This window comes from Nannospalax galili, unplaced genomic scaffold (assembly GCF_000622305.1).
Source record: "Nannospalax galili isolate Female #2095 unplaced genomic scaffold, S.galili_v1.0 scaffold279, whole genome shotgun sequence".
Classification (NCBI taxonomy): domain Eukaryota; kingdom Metazoa; phylum Chordata; class Mammalia; order Rodentia; family Spalacidae; genus Nannospalax; species Nannospalax galili.
The window spans coordinates 1,911,086-1,922,835 of record NW_008343971.1 but is presented as its reverse complement, the minus strand read 5'-3'; the positions used below and the strand labels follow the sequence as shown (position 1 = coordinate 1,922,835).

The window sequence follows — 11,750 nt, the reverse complement described above, 5'->3', positions numbered from 1 at the left end:
ATGAAATAACTACCATCATCATGACTTCGGCTGAGCCTGATCACTAAACATAGTCACAATTGGGCTTGCTGACGGTTGTGCTCATTCATTAAAGGCGTGCCAAGCAGGATCACTGGACCCTCACCTGAGTATCCAGCCACTCTTCCCAGCCAACTAGTTCAGCCTTGGTAGACAAAAGAAAAATGAGGAAGAACACAATAGAGGGATGCTTTTGGAAGCCCTGGTCAAGAAACTCCAATGGACTTCCTTATGAATACTTGAAATTTGCCCTGTTCTGACTTTTTTCTAGTTCCCTGTCTAGAACTTGTAATGCTAATTACTCTTGCCTTTACTTCTCCTTCACATCTCCTATTCACAAGTCAAGGATTTTCTTCTTCTCTTAGAGACAAGAGTTATGCAATTTGGGAGTCTTTTAGATAGACCCACTGAAGGGGTACTCCAGTTGTGTCCCTGTTCAGCATGGAAGAAGCCAGAGAGATTGGCATCCCTATTCCCTATTGGCAAATTGGGTAACCACTTCAGAGGATGGTGTGGTAAGAATAGGAGGTAGGAATTGGCTAGGCAGTTAGGGTAAAAAGACCCCAAAGAAATGTAGCCAGTTTCTTGGCTAAAAGTCAAAATGTTCTTGGGCCTGTTAGCAACATACTCTGTTCCAAAGGCCAAAAATGTCAAAAGTATTTGGGAGCTTGTATCTAATCCTTAAAATATTTTAGGGTTACCTCTTCAGAGGGGGGGATGTTGGAGGGGAGGGAGTGGGCATGGATTTGATCAAAACACCTTATAAACTTATGAAATTCTCAAAGTTTTTGTAAAAATTGAAAGAAAAATCTAGAAACTACAAATGAGAGAAAGAAAAAAAACTGATTAAAAAAAACACCTACTCTTTAAAAGTAATAAGTAATGGTGGTATATGCCTTAATCACAGCACTCAGGAGGCTGAGGCAGCCCTGGTCTAAAAGTCAAGTTCCAGGCCAGCCAGGGCTACATAGTGAGACCCTACCTTAAAAACAAAACAAAACAAAACTCTCTTGACCCCAATTATCTTTAATGTACCACCTTATTCCTTTTTTAGTGAAATGCAATTGGATGGAACAGAGCATTTGTAAGAGCAATTATCACTTTACAAGTGCCAGCAAAGATGGGCTCTGCTCCATTTCTTTTATCCATTTGGCATCCTAAAATTCATGCGCCTAAGCCCAAATGCCAATTTCCCCCCCCCACATCCAGCTAGCCTTCTGTGTCTCAGTTCACAGTGACTCTACTCTTCTTCCTGACAAGTTGGTCACAGAGGCCATCCTGGACTCCTCTAGGTGACCACCTTACATCCATGCAGTCTTTGAAAGCTTCTTACTGGCTTTCTCTCCAAATTTCCAGAATAAACTTTAAATGTTCTTCGGGTTCCATTACTGCCTTCCTGACAGTCTCCTCACACGGGAGGCAGAATGATTGTTCCAAAATGTGATTCAGATCCTGAATCTACTTTGCTTGGAACCCTCCAGCAGTTCTTTGTGCTTTCTTAGTAGGAGCTGAGGTCCATACAGTGACTGACAGGGCCAGCTGATGCACACCACCTCTCCTTCGTTCTATTGCATACATGCAGCCTCCTCTTCACCCTTTGTGTATTACAGGATGTTCCCACCTCAGGGTATCAACATTCATTTTCTTACTGCCTGGAATGTTCTTCCTTGGGCCAGTACATTATTCATTTCTTCTCCCCCTTCAAGTTCTTGTTCAAATGCCAGCTTCTGATGGGGACCGCACTGACCATTCCAGCTGGCTCAGCACCTCCGTGCCAGCACTCCCAATCTACTCCCTTTTCCGTATCTATCACTTTTAGCACTCTACGTAATCTATTCATACATTGTTTGCCCCGTTTTCCTCTGCTGAGATGTATGCTCCATGCAGGTGCCACTTGACCTGGATCTCCGTTCTTCCTGAAGATTATTTCTTACTTGGATTACGATCTTTGGGATTTACAACAAATCTATTATCTCACATTTTCATCGAAACATTTCCCCCTCCCCAAGACAGCTGTCTTCAGTGTCTCCAGGCTTAACTGATTTTCATTATCATTTAATTTTTAACTTTTGAGAATTTCATACATGATATCGCACTTACATCATTTTCTCCCTGTTCTCTCTTCTCCAGTTCCTCCCATGGCCGCCCCTGACTCCCTCTCAACGCATGACCTCTTCTTTATTGTTACATGTATGTGTAAAACCTACTGAGTTCATTTAGTGTTGCTCACAACGTGTGTTTAGGGCTTACCAGTTGGAACTGGATAAATCTGGCTTAATTTAAAGCACAGTTTTGAATAAGGAAGGATAAGAGAGCAGAGAGTGAGGAAGGGAGCTTGAGGAGTTGGGGACAAAGCTGAATTATCCCCATCAAGAAAAGATTCAAATTCTGCCAACACAATTAAATATCAGAGAAAGGCAGCACCATCTTTTTAAGTCGATGGAACAGCTATCAGCTATGCTGCTCAGCTTCAAAGCAGCGACTCACAAACCCACAGCTGTGTGACTGCAAGTTACAGCAACAGCAAATGTATGTTAAGTGCCAATGGGGAGAATGCAAGTGTGTGTGCCTTTAAGTTATCAAATTCATCTTATTTCAAGAAGTCCTTGTTTCTATTCTAAAAAGAAAAGCTGAAGCGGTATGGAAGATGAGCCATGCATCATTTACTGTTTATAACTTGATATCCTCTTTGCTCAATAGTAAAAAAAAAAATGCCAGAAAGGTTTGTAATACTTATTAAAATAGATGGCATAGCATTATGTCATGTAATTTTATGTACATATATGAGAAGCATGACAGTGTACAACACTCAAAATAGTTCATTTTTATAAATAGACAAAAGAAAGCTAAATGGGAGATACAAGTAAATTACTGTAATTAGGATTCATTTCTAATTGGAAGATAATCAAAATTACTTGATCGTGCTTATCATTAGAGCTAAATCAATTATGGATATTTGTCATTTTAATTGTAGTTTGTTATGCTAAACAACATGCTTCATAAAAGAGAACTCACTTTAGATTATATGCGTCGTATTCAATGGAAGACTTGGGCACTGCAGGGATCATGTAAAGAAATCCGAGATGTTCATTTTCCTGTATTATTTTAATGATTTGCAAGGGGTCTTGAATATTGGCTTTAACAACTTCTTCCCGGTCATGGAAAATGTACTTAGGGTAAGTTGAAGACCTAGTCCCGAAGAGAACTCTTCTTCCAATCCCCGGACGTGGCAGTTTAGAAGGAGGAGAGAAGATATCAGCAGAGGGTCGTTGGACCTAAACAAAGTCAATTTTACATGAAAAATGAGTTTTTACAAAAATGAAAAAAAGAGACACAAAATCCCATCATATGTGAGCACTCTGAATGAAAAGCTTCAAACTGTCATTAAGGAGCGAATTCTCGGTACTCACCCCTCTCACACAAAATCGTCCTGTGGTCAGCTCCGCCTTCTTCCACTTGAACTCCATCCTTATTATATCCACATGCTACTAGCTTTCTGGGGTGCCTAGGAGCTCACCCCTCTCCCAGTTCGGCTGCTCTGTATTTGCCCTGACTGTAGTACCCCCTCTCCCATCTATTTGAAAAGCTGAACAACATAGATACTTTTCAGTGAGTAGTCTTAGCTGCCATCAAAACTCCCAGTAAGTCTGACTTGTTTGGAAAGTAAGTGCTGGCTACAGTGAGTACTAAGGATCACTGTTCTAACAGCCTTTCAGAAACATTTATTTTATCAATGAATAATAACCTGTTCCATGAACCAGTACATGTGGATTACTGAGAGGGGAGGGGATTATTAAAATGCAAGATTTAATTCAGTATGCTGGAGTAAATAAAGCCTGGGATTCTGCATTTCTGACTTATGCACAGATGGGGAACCGGCTGGCAACTGGACCTTGCTTGGAGTAGTCTGTGGTCTGTTGCACAGCTGACAAATGCTTGAACTTTTGCAAGAGATTTATTACCACAAGCTCTGTGAAGCAACTTTCCCCAAAAGTTTATATTTGTGGGGATTGGTTTTCTCTCTCTCTTGTTAAACAGATCCCGTTAAATACATTTTGAGAGAAGTCCAGCAGATTCATCAGTTCTGATGGAAATATGTCTCTGAACTCCAAAGATAAAACAGGCTTCTCTCATTTGCTGGCCAGGGATGGCTGCAGTGCCACTGTGCGCTGGTTTGAAATGACGTGCCAGACCTGATCTCAGAGCCAGGGGAAAAACGCACCCTCTGCTCTCCGTATTGCCACAAGGGCTGCTGTTGCCTCTGTCTTTAAAAGGCTAAAGTATTAGCAGAGTGTGGTGGCACACAACTTTAATCCCAGCACTTGGGAGGCAGAGGCAGGCGGATCTCTATTTTGATATATCACAGTGAAAGATTTATCGTCCTCTTTTTTTTTTTTTTTTTTTTAAAAAAAAAAAAAAAAAAAAAAAAAAAAAAAAAAGACTAAAGTATTTGGACGTGGGGGTGGATCCAGGAGGAGTTAGGGGGAGGGGTTAGGAATCAATGTAATCGAAATACACAGTATAAATTCTCAAAGAATAAACATTTTAAAAAGATAAAGACTATTACTGTATCACAAAATACATGTTTTCTTTATTATATCTTTTAAAAAGTTTTACCAATTTTTTTCTTTTTAAAAATATATTAATTTATTCTTTGACAATTTCGTGCATGAATATAATGCGTGTTTTCATCATATTCATCCCCATTCCCTTCTCTTACCCCCTCCCACTCCTCTGGACTCCTCCACCAACACATCCCCCTCCTGTTTTCATATATAACCACTGAATTTAAAAAAATTATTATTTTTATTTTATGTATATGCATATATTGCCTGCGTGTAGGTAAGTGCACCTGTGTCATGCAATGCAATTCTGACCTGTGGAAGTCAGAAGAGGCTGTCGGATCCCCTGGGACTGGAGTTACGGACAGTTGTTAGCTGCCCTGTGGGGATGGGATTCAAACCCAGGTCTTCTGCAAGAACAACCAGTGTTCTTAACTGCTGAGCCATTTCTCCAGCTCCTAAACCACTGAATTTAATTAAGGTTGTTTGTATGTGCATGGGTGTGGGGTTATTTACTGAATTTTGGGCAACTTAACTTTAAGCTAGCAGTGTTTATGGGATCTAGATTGAAAGATTTCATCAACAATAGGCTTGGACTTTTCATCTGAGCACTTCTAATTATGCAGCTTAGTGAGAAGATGTGATTCAGTTTAGCAATAGCTATGTCAACATTTGAGGTGAGAGGTTAAGGAAGCAGTTATATTCATAAAGCACACAGCCTTTGCAGTACTAATCTCTCATGGGAAACCAGTCCACTTTACTGGGTCCGTTCTCTACCAGAAGCCAGCTAGTTGACCTTTTTTCTTTCTTTCCTTACTTCTCCCCACTTTCTTCTTCCAAGTAAACATGACTGCTGCATTTCCATTCTAGATTTTTTCTGAGGAATCAATACCTGAAAAATATTCTGAAAAAAATCATTCTCCTTTTCCCTAGAACCTCCCTTTTAATAACCTTTGACTGGATTCTTCCATTACAAACAGGAAGCATGGCTCACAAGCATTCTAGTTCAGCCTTCCCTTCCATCTAAGATGCCCACACAACTTTTCTTCTTTTTCTTTAAACTCAAGAACTTGAGATTAATTTTATGCCAAATGAATTAATTATGAGCAGTCAAGCACTTTCTGATTCTATTTAGATTCTATTTCCGATTCCTCTGAGAAATGTTAAGCTTTTTCCCACCTCTGCTTCTTTCCTTGGTTACCAGGTAAGCATCTCAGCCAGTCTCTGGTGATTTCTCTCCTGTTACTCTTCACTCATGCCTTGCAAGGCAATTTATGCATTCCATAACGTCCATTAACTGCAAAAGTTGGCTTTCACCTGCTTAGTCTCTATCTTATTGCCTTTCTCCCTTTGAGAGTTGTTGGGGAACCCTGCCATTAAGGTCAGCTCCTTTCTCAGCAGGTTCCTGCCTGACTTACCTGGAAAGTGCTGCCAAGCACAGATGCTTGGCCTCATTTGAAACATGACCTTTGGCATAGTTACCTGGAGTAAAAACTACCCCCATGTTTTTTCTATATGATAATTAGGCATTGCCCGGTAGTAGGATGATAGGAGCCTACTGCCACATGTAAATAAAGCATACTATGAGCACCTATCAGCTGAAGGATTGGCTACTGTCTCCACACTATATTTTCCCTAATCTCCACTGAATAAATGGAGCTATTTCACTGAGTCTGGAGCTGTTTGTATCACTGAACCTGCCTCCATGGAAGGGCTTTCTTACGTCAGTGTTCACTGGCCGTCCCTGACCCCGTTTGTTACTTCTGCTCCCTTTGTCCTCGTGGACCGGTGGCCAACGACCCATGAGGGGAGGGAGAGACCCCACAGAGAGTTTTCAAATTTTCCCCATTTCTGGTAAAAAGTATTATAAATGATTATATAACATTCAGTAGATGGTTACATCTTCTTTTAACGTTCAAGCAAAAGATATCAAAGATGTTGGATTGGAAGCTTCCTTTATGATTTCCCATTCCTGTTCTCGTTTTCCTTAGAAATATTGTATTTTCCAAATAGGACAAAATTATCCACATTCTTATGAATTAAAAGCATGAGAGCAACACTACAAAGAACAAACGTTTTAAAGATCAGTTAAGTGTTTTAGGTATCATACCTGCTTTCTTTTCATAGTTTCTTGAGCCTCAAGACCTGAGATAAGTGAAAGCCGTTTTTCTATCATGCTTGGTGATGGTTTAAGGATTCCACGACTCATTAGTTGATATCGATTCTGTTCATATATGTATTCTGGCTGCTTATGGTCTTGGTAGATCTTTAGCACTGGCTTTGGGGAGTAAAAGAGACAGATGATCCATGTTAACATTACTGTGAACTTGCTTCATTCTTCACTACCTTTGAGCTCTTGCCCTGTTGGAAATTTATCTACTTTCTGTACTAATTTCTGGTCAAAGTCACTGTACTAAAAACAACTACTGCCACTACCCCTCCCTGACACATTGCTCAAATAAGACTTTTCTACTTGGTTTCCAGTTTTGTTCTGTACCAAGGAACACATCTATGTCTAAGGTTATCACAGAGAAGTTTAGAGCCATGGAATCACATAGCTTGAGGTTATCTGTGACAAATTCACTACCACCTAACTATCAGAAGAAATAAACAGCATGCTGCATGCTGAAAGAAACAAGGGAAAGGCACTGGGGTACAAAATGGTGCTGAGAGTGGGGAACCCCAAATTTTCCAACAAACACTCAATGCTCAGTAGATCAGTCTCTCAAAGACTTCTGTTTTAAATAAGAGCAATGAAATTTTAATAATTACATTCAATATACTGTTGCATCTTCTTTTATATGTGCAAAAGAAAAGGTCAGAAGACACTGTATAGATGCTGAAAACTTTCTAATTTTTGTCTATTGTGCATCTTTTCTGAGATATGCAACTTTATCAACAACAACTTTGCTGTTAGACAGAATGCGTTTAGCTCTTCAAATCCCAATCTGTAGGTTTCAGAGGCAGACTGCAGGTGTCAGAGTACTGTGGTTCTAATAACCTTTCAAAGCTCAAGAGACGAAGGCCTGTCCTAGGGCAAAATCCCAAATGGGGAAGCAACTTTGGGGACAGAATATCAACTGAGTGAGCCAGACACGGTAACAGCAAAGAAAAGAGGATCCGGAAAATGGAGAGAAAGGAAATGGCACAGGAACCTCAGAAATCATACAGGCTTTTGTTGTGCATGTGTGTGCTGTGTGTTCAAGTGCACACAGGTAGAGGGCAGAAGATAACCATGGCAGTTATTCTCCAAGTGTTGTTCACCTTGTTTTTTTGAGACAGGGTCTCTCAGTGGCCTGGGATTGGCCAGGAGACTGGCTGGCCAGTGAGCCTGGAAATCCTCCTGTGCCCCTCTCTCCAGAACTGAGATTGGAAGCACATGCCATTCTGGCAAGATTTTTTTTTAAACTGGGCTCTGGGGAACTGAACTCAGGTCCACATGCTTTCAAGGCAAGCACTTTACTGACTGAGCCCATCACCTCAGCCCAGAGCTTTCTTTCTTTTTTCTTTTTCTTGTCTTGGATTTTTGAGACGGTGTCATACTATAACCCTGGCTGGCCTGGAACTCACTATGTAGACCAGGCTGACCTCAAACTCACAGAGATCCGCCTGCCTCTGCGTAGTGTATCCTAGGATTAAAGGCAAGCTATCTTTCTAATCAAGTAGTGAAACCGCAAAGGAAAAGTTGGAGTTTGAAAAGTGTTTTAGCTACCTTTCTTCTCCTCAAAAACAGTACCTAAAACTAACATCTCTTTATAAGTGCGTTGTAACCACAGGCAGCAGCAATTTTCACTCCCCATTGGGTATTTGGTAATGTGTCATTTTTTTGTTGTTCTACCTGGGGCTGACTACTACAATCTGATGGATGAGGTGGAGTTAAGGATACTTTAAAGCATATTTACAGTGAACAGAGAGGCCCCCATAATAGACTTATGTGGTTCAAAATGTCCACAGTGCCAATGCCCAAAGATTTTCAGGTTTCCTTGCTTTGTTGAACCACTTATTATAATGAAATGGCATTTATTTCTGGAATATTGTTTGCTCTGAGCTCTTCTTTGTTTACCAAGTTTTTTTTCACAAACACACCCTCCACATTTTCTTTAATCTGGAATTTAGTTTTTAGGATTGCGTGAGGTAGAACTTGATTTGCCCCTTATGAAAACAGCTGATTGATGGGGCCTGGAGACATGGCTCGGTGATTAAGAGCACTGGCTGCTCTTGCAGAGGACCCAGTTCGATTCCTAGCACCCACATGGTGGCTAAAATCCATCTGTAATTCTAGTTCCAGGGGAATCCCCAATCCCCTTTTCTGACCTCCTCAGGCATTGTATGATACAGGTGCACTTACACACATGCAGGCAATACACTCATACGTAAAAGATAAAAATAATAGATAAAAATATTTTTGAAAACAACCAATTGTTACAGCATTATTTATTAAACAGTTACTTCTTTACTCTATTAATTTTATGCTACTTATAAAAAATGTAAAGTTTTTATTTCATTGTGGGGTCTTTTCTCATGTTTTATTCTATCTGATTGGTTTCTGAGTTTATTATTAGACCATGTTTCTATTATCAAGGCTTAATTAAGACATCTTGATATCTAACCCATCAAATAACTTTCTATCTCTTTTCAAGACTGTGTAAATCATTTTTAGACCTTGTCTCTTTGACATGCATTTCATGATAACATTATCAAAACCCACGAGAGAGTCTTTGGGAATCTAATTCAGATGAATTCAGCTGGATCAACCAAGGAGTAGCTTTGCATCATTAACATTAATTCTGGTCTTCTATGAGTATGTTAGAGCTTTACTTAGGTCTTCTTTTGTTTCTCATTCAGGCTTTGTAAACATTTTTGCATAAAGTCAAAATATCACTTAAAATGGTGCTGGAGAGATGGCTCAGCAGTTAAGAGCACTTGCTGCATGTGCAGAGGATTCAGGTTCTGTTCCAAGCAACCACATGGCAGTTAACAACCATCTGTAACTCTAGTTCCAGGGAATCTGATGTCTTCTTCTGGTCTCCATGGGCACCAAACACATATGGTGCACATACATATAGGTAGGCAAAATATTCATACATACATATAAAATAAAAATAGTAAAAACTGGGTCTTCACCTGTAGAAGAATGAAACTAAACCCCCATCCTTCATCTTGCACAAATGGATCAAAGACCTCAATGTGAAGCCTGAAACTCTGAAATTGTTAGAAGAAAACATTGGCAATAACCTACAAGATGTAGGTATAGGAAAGGATTTTCTAAACTGGACATCAGTTGCTCAGGAAATAAGGTCAAGAATCAGCAAATGGGACCTCATTAAACTAAAAGGCTTCTGCACATCAGAAGAAACATTCAAGGAAGTGAAGAGAAAACCCACAAGAGTGGGAGAAAATCTTTGCCAGCGACACATCTGACAGAGGTTTAACATCCAGAATATGTAAAGAACTCAAAAAACAAAGAATCAAGAAAGCAAGTAACCCAATCAAAAGATTGGCTAAGAAACTGAACGGAGAGTTCTCAAAAGAAGAATTAAAGATGGCTAAGAAGCATCTAAAAAGCTGTTCAATATCATTAGTAATTAGGGAAATGCAAATTAAAACCACTTTAATATTTCACCTTACCCCTGTCAGACTGGCTAAGATCAGGAGAACAAATGATATCAAATGTTGGAGAGGATGTGGGGAAAGGGGAACACTCATCCACTGCTGGTGGGGCTGCAAACTTGTTCAACCCTTATGGAAAGCAGGGTGGAGAACTCTTAAAAAAACTACAATAAACCTACCATTTGACCCAGTTATACCACTTTTTGGCATATACCTAAAGATCATCCTATTGCAGAGACACCTGTACATCCATGTTTGTTGCTACTCTTTTCAAAATAGCTAAGAGATGAAAACAACCTAAGTCCCCTTCCACTGATGAGTGGTAACAAAAATGTGGTACATTTACACAATGGAGTTCTATTCAGCAGTAAAAAAAAGATGAAATAATGAAATTTGCAGGCAAATGGATGGATCTAGAAAGCCTGCACTACTATCCTCAGGCCTCTTGGGGTAAGTCTATAGCGCAGCTCTCCGCGTCGGGACTCCCTAAGCCTCATTCACCCTTCCTCCCCACCCCCCATCCCCCTGCCTCCCCGCCTGCTGTTCTATACTCTAGTTTGGACCCTGTGCCATTCCTAGTCTTGGGGCCCCAGACACCTGGGGAACCAATACTGCTTCCTGATCCTTCTCACCCAGAGCAACTCAGTCCCTTTCTTGGGCTCCAGGAGCACCGCTTCTGGTCCTGGCCCTGCCCTCATCTCCATCTACTTCCCTGGTCCTGAAACACCCGCCAGCCTCTTTCTGGGGATGACAGCCTCTTTCTGGGGCTCGGAGGCTTAACTTTACTCTCCCTGATCCTTTGCATCCAGTACAACCCAGCTACTCAATCCACTCCCTGGGAAATCTTGGGGCTTCTTCCCTCCACATCTGCCTTTGCATCCCTGTGTTGGCGCGGCCACGGCCAGGGTCTCAGGTCAGTGCCACCCAAGTACCTGAGGTCAAAAGCATTCTTAGAAGATTCCAGACCTAAGGAGAAAGTCTGAAAACTTCTGATCCACATTGGAGTTGGGCCACCGCGGAACTCCTGAAGACAAAATCAATCCGGCCTCGACAATATAAAATCAAAAGAGAGAACCAGAAGCTAAGACGAACCAGCTCTTCATACCCAAAAAATAAACCACAAAGACACATAAAGCTCAAAAATAAAAGAAGCAGAACGAAACTTGAAGGCCCGAGTATCACACAAGAGTCAGAAACTACAAAAGAAATTCACATGTCAAAATCACAGAGAAAAAATAATAACATGAAAAACCAAAATAAAATATCCCCACCAAATACCAGTAATCCTCTAGAGGAGCACAATGAGAATCCCCTAGAGACAATGCAGGACATGGAACTCAAAAGAACAATGATGAATATGAAAAAAAGAATTCAGTGAATTTAAAGAACACACAAACAAGGTAATCATAGAGCTGAAGGAAGATAGGGATAAACTTCTGAATGAATTCAGAAAAGAGCGAGAAATATTGAAGAATACTCAGGCTGAAATAAAGAACAAAGTGAAACACTCCATAAGCCAATTAGAAAAGAGCTGAAATGAAGAAGGAAGTGAAACACTCA

The 11,750-nt window shown here is 40.5% G+C and overlaps 1 protein-coding gene across 1 annotated transcript in view; it reads right to left on the bottom strand.

Moving 5' to 3' along the window:
• Positions 1-11,750, bottom strand: part of Dnah6 (dynein axonemal heavy chain 6) — a 317,890-nt gene that overhangs the window by 295,944 nt on the left and 10,196 nt on the right. The window contains exons 3-4 of the mRNA XM_008840298.1: positions 6,691-6,858; positions 3,034-3,293 (exon numbers count right to left, since the gene is read on the bottom strand). Of these exons, the coding sequence (XP_008838520.1) occupies positions 3,034-3,293; positions 6,691-6,858 (428 nt within the window). The remainder of the gene's footprint in view (positions 1-3,033; positions 3,294-6,690; positions 6,859-11,750) is intronic.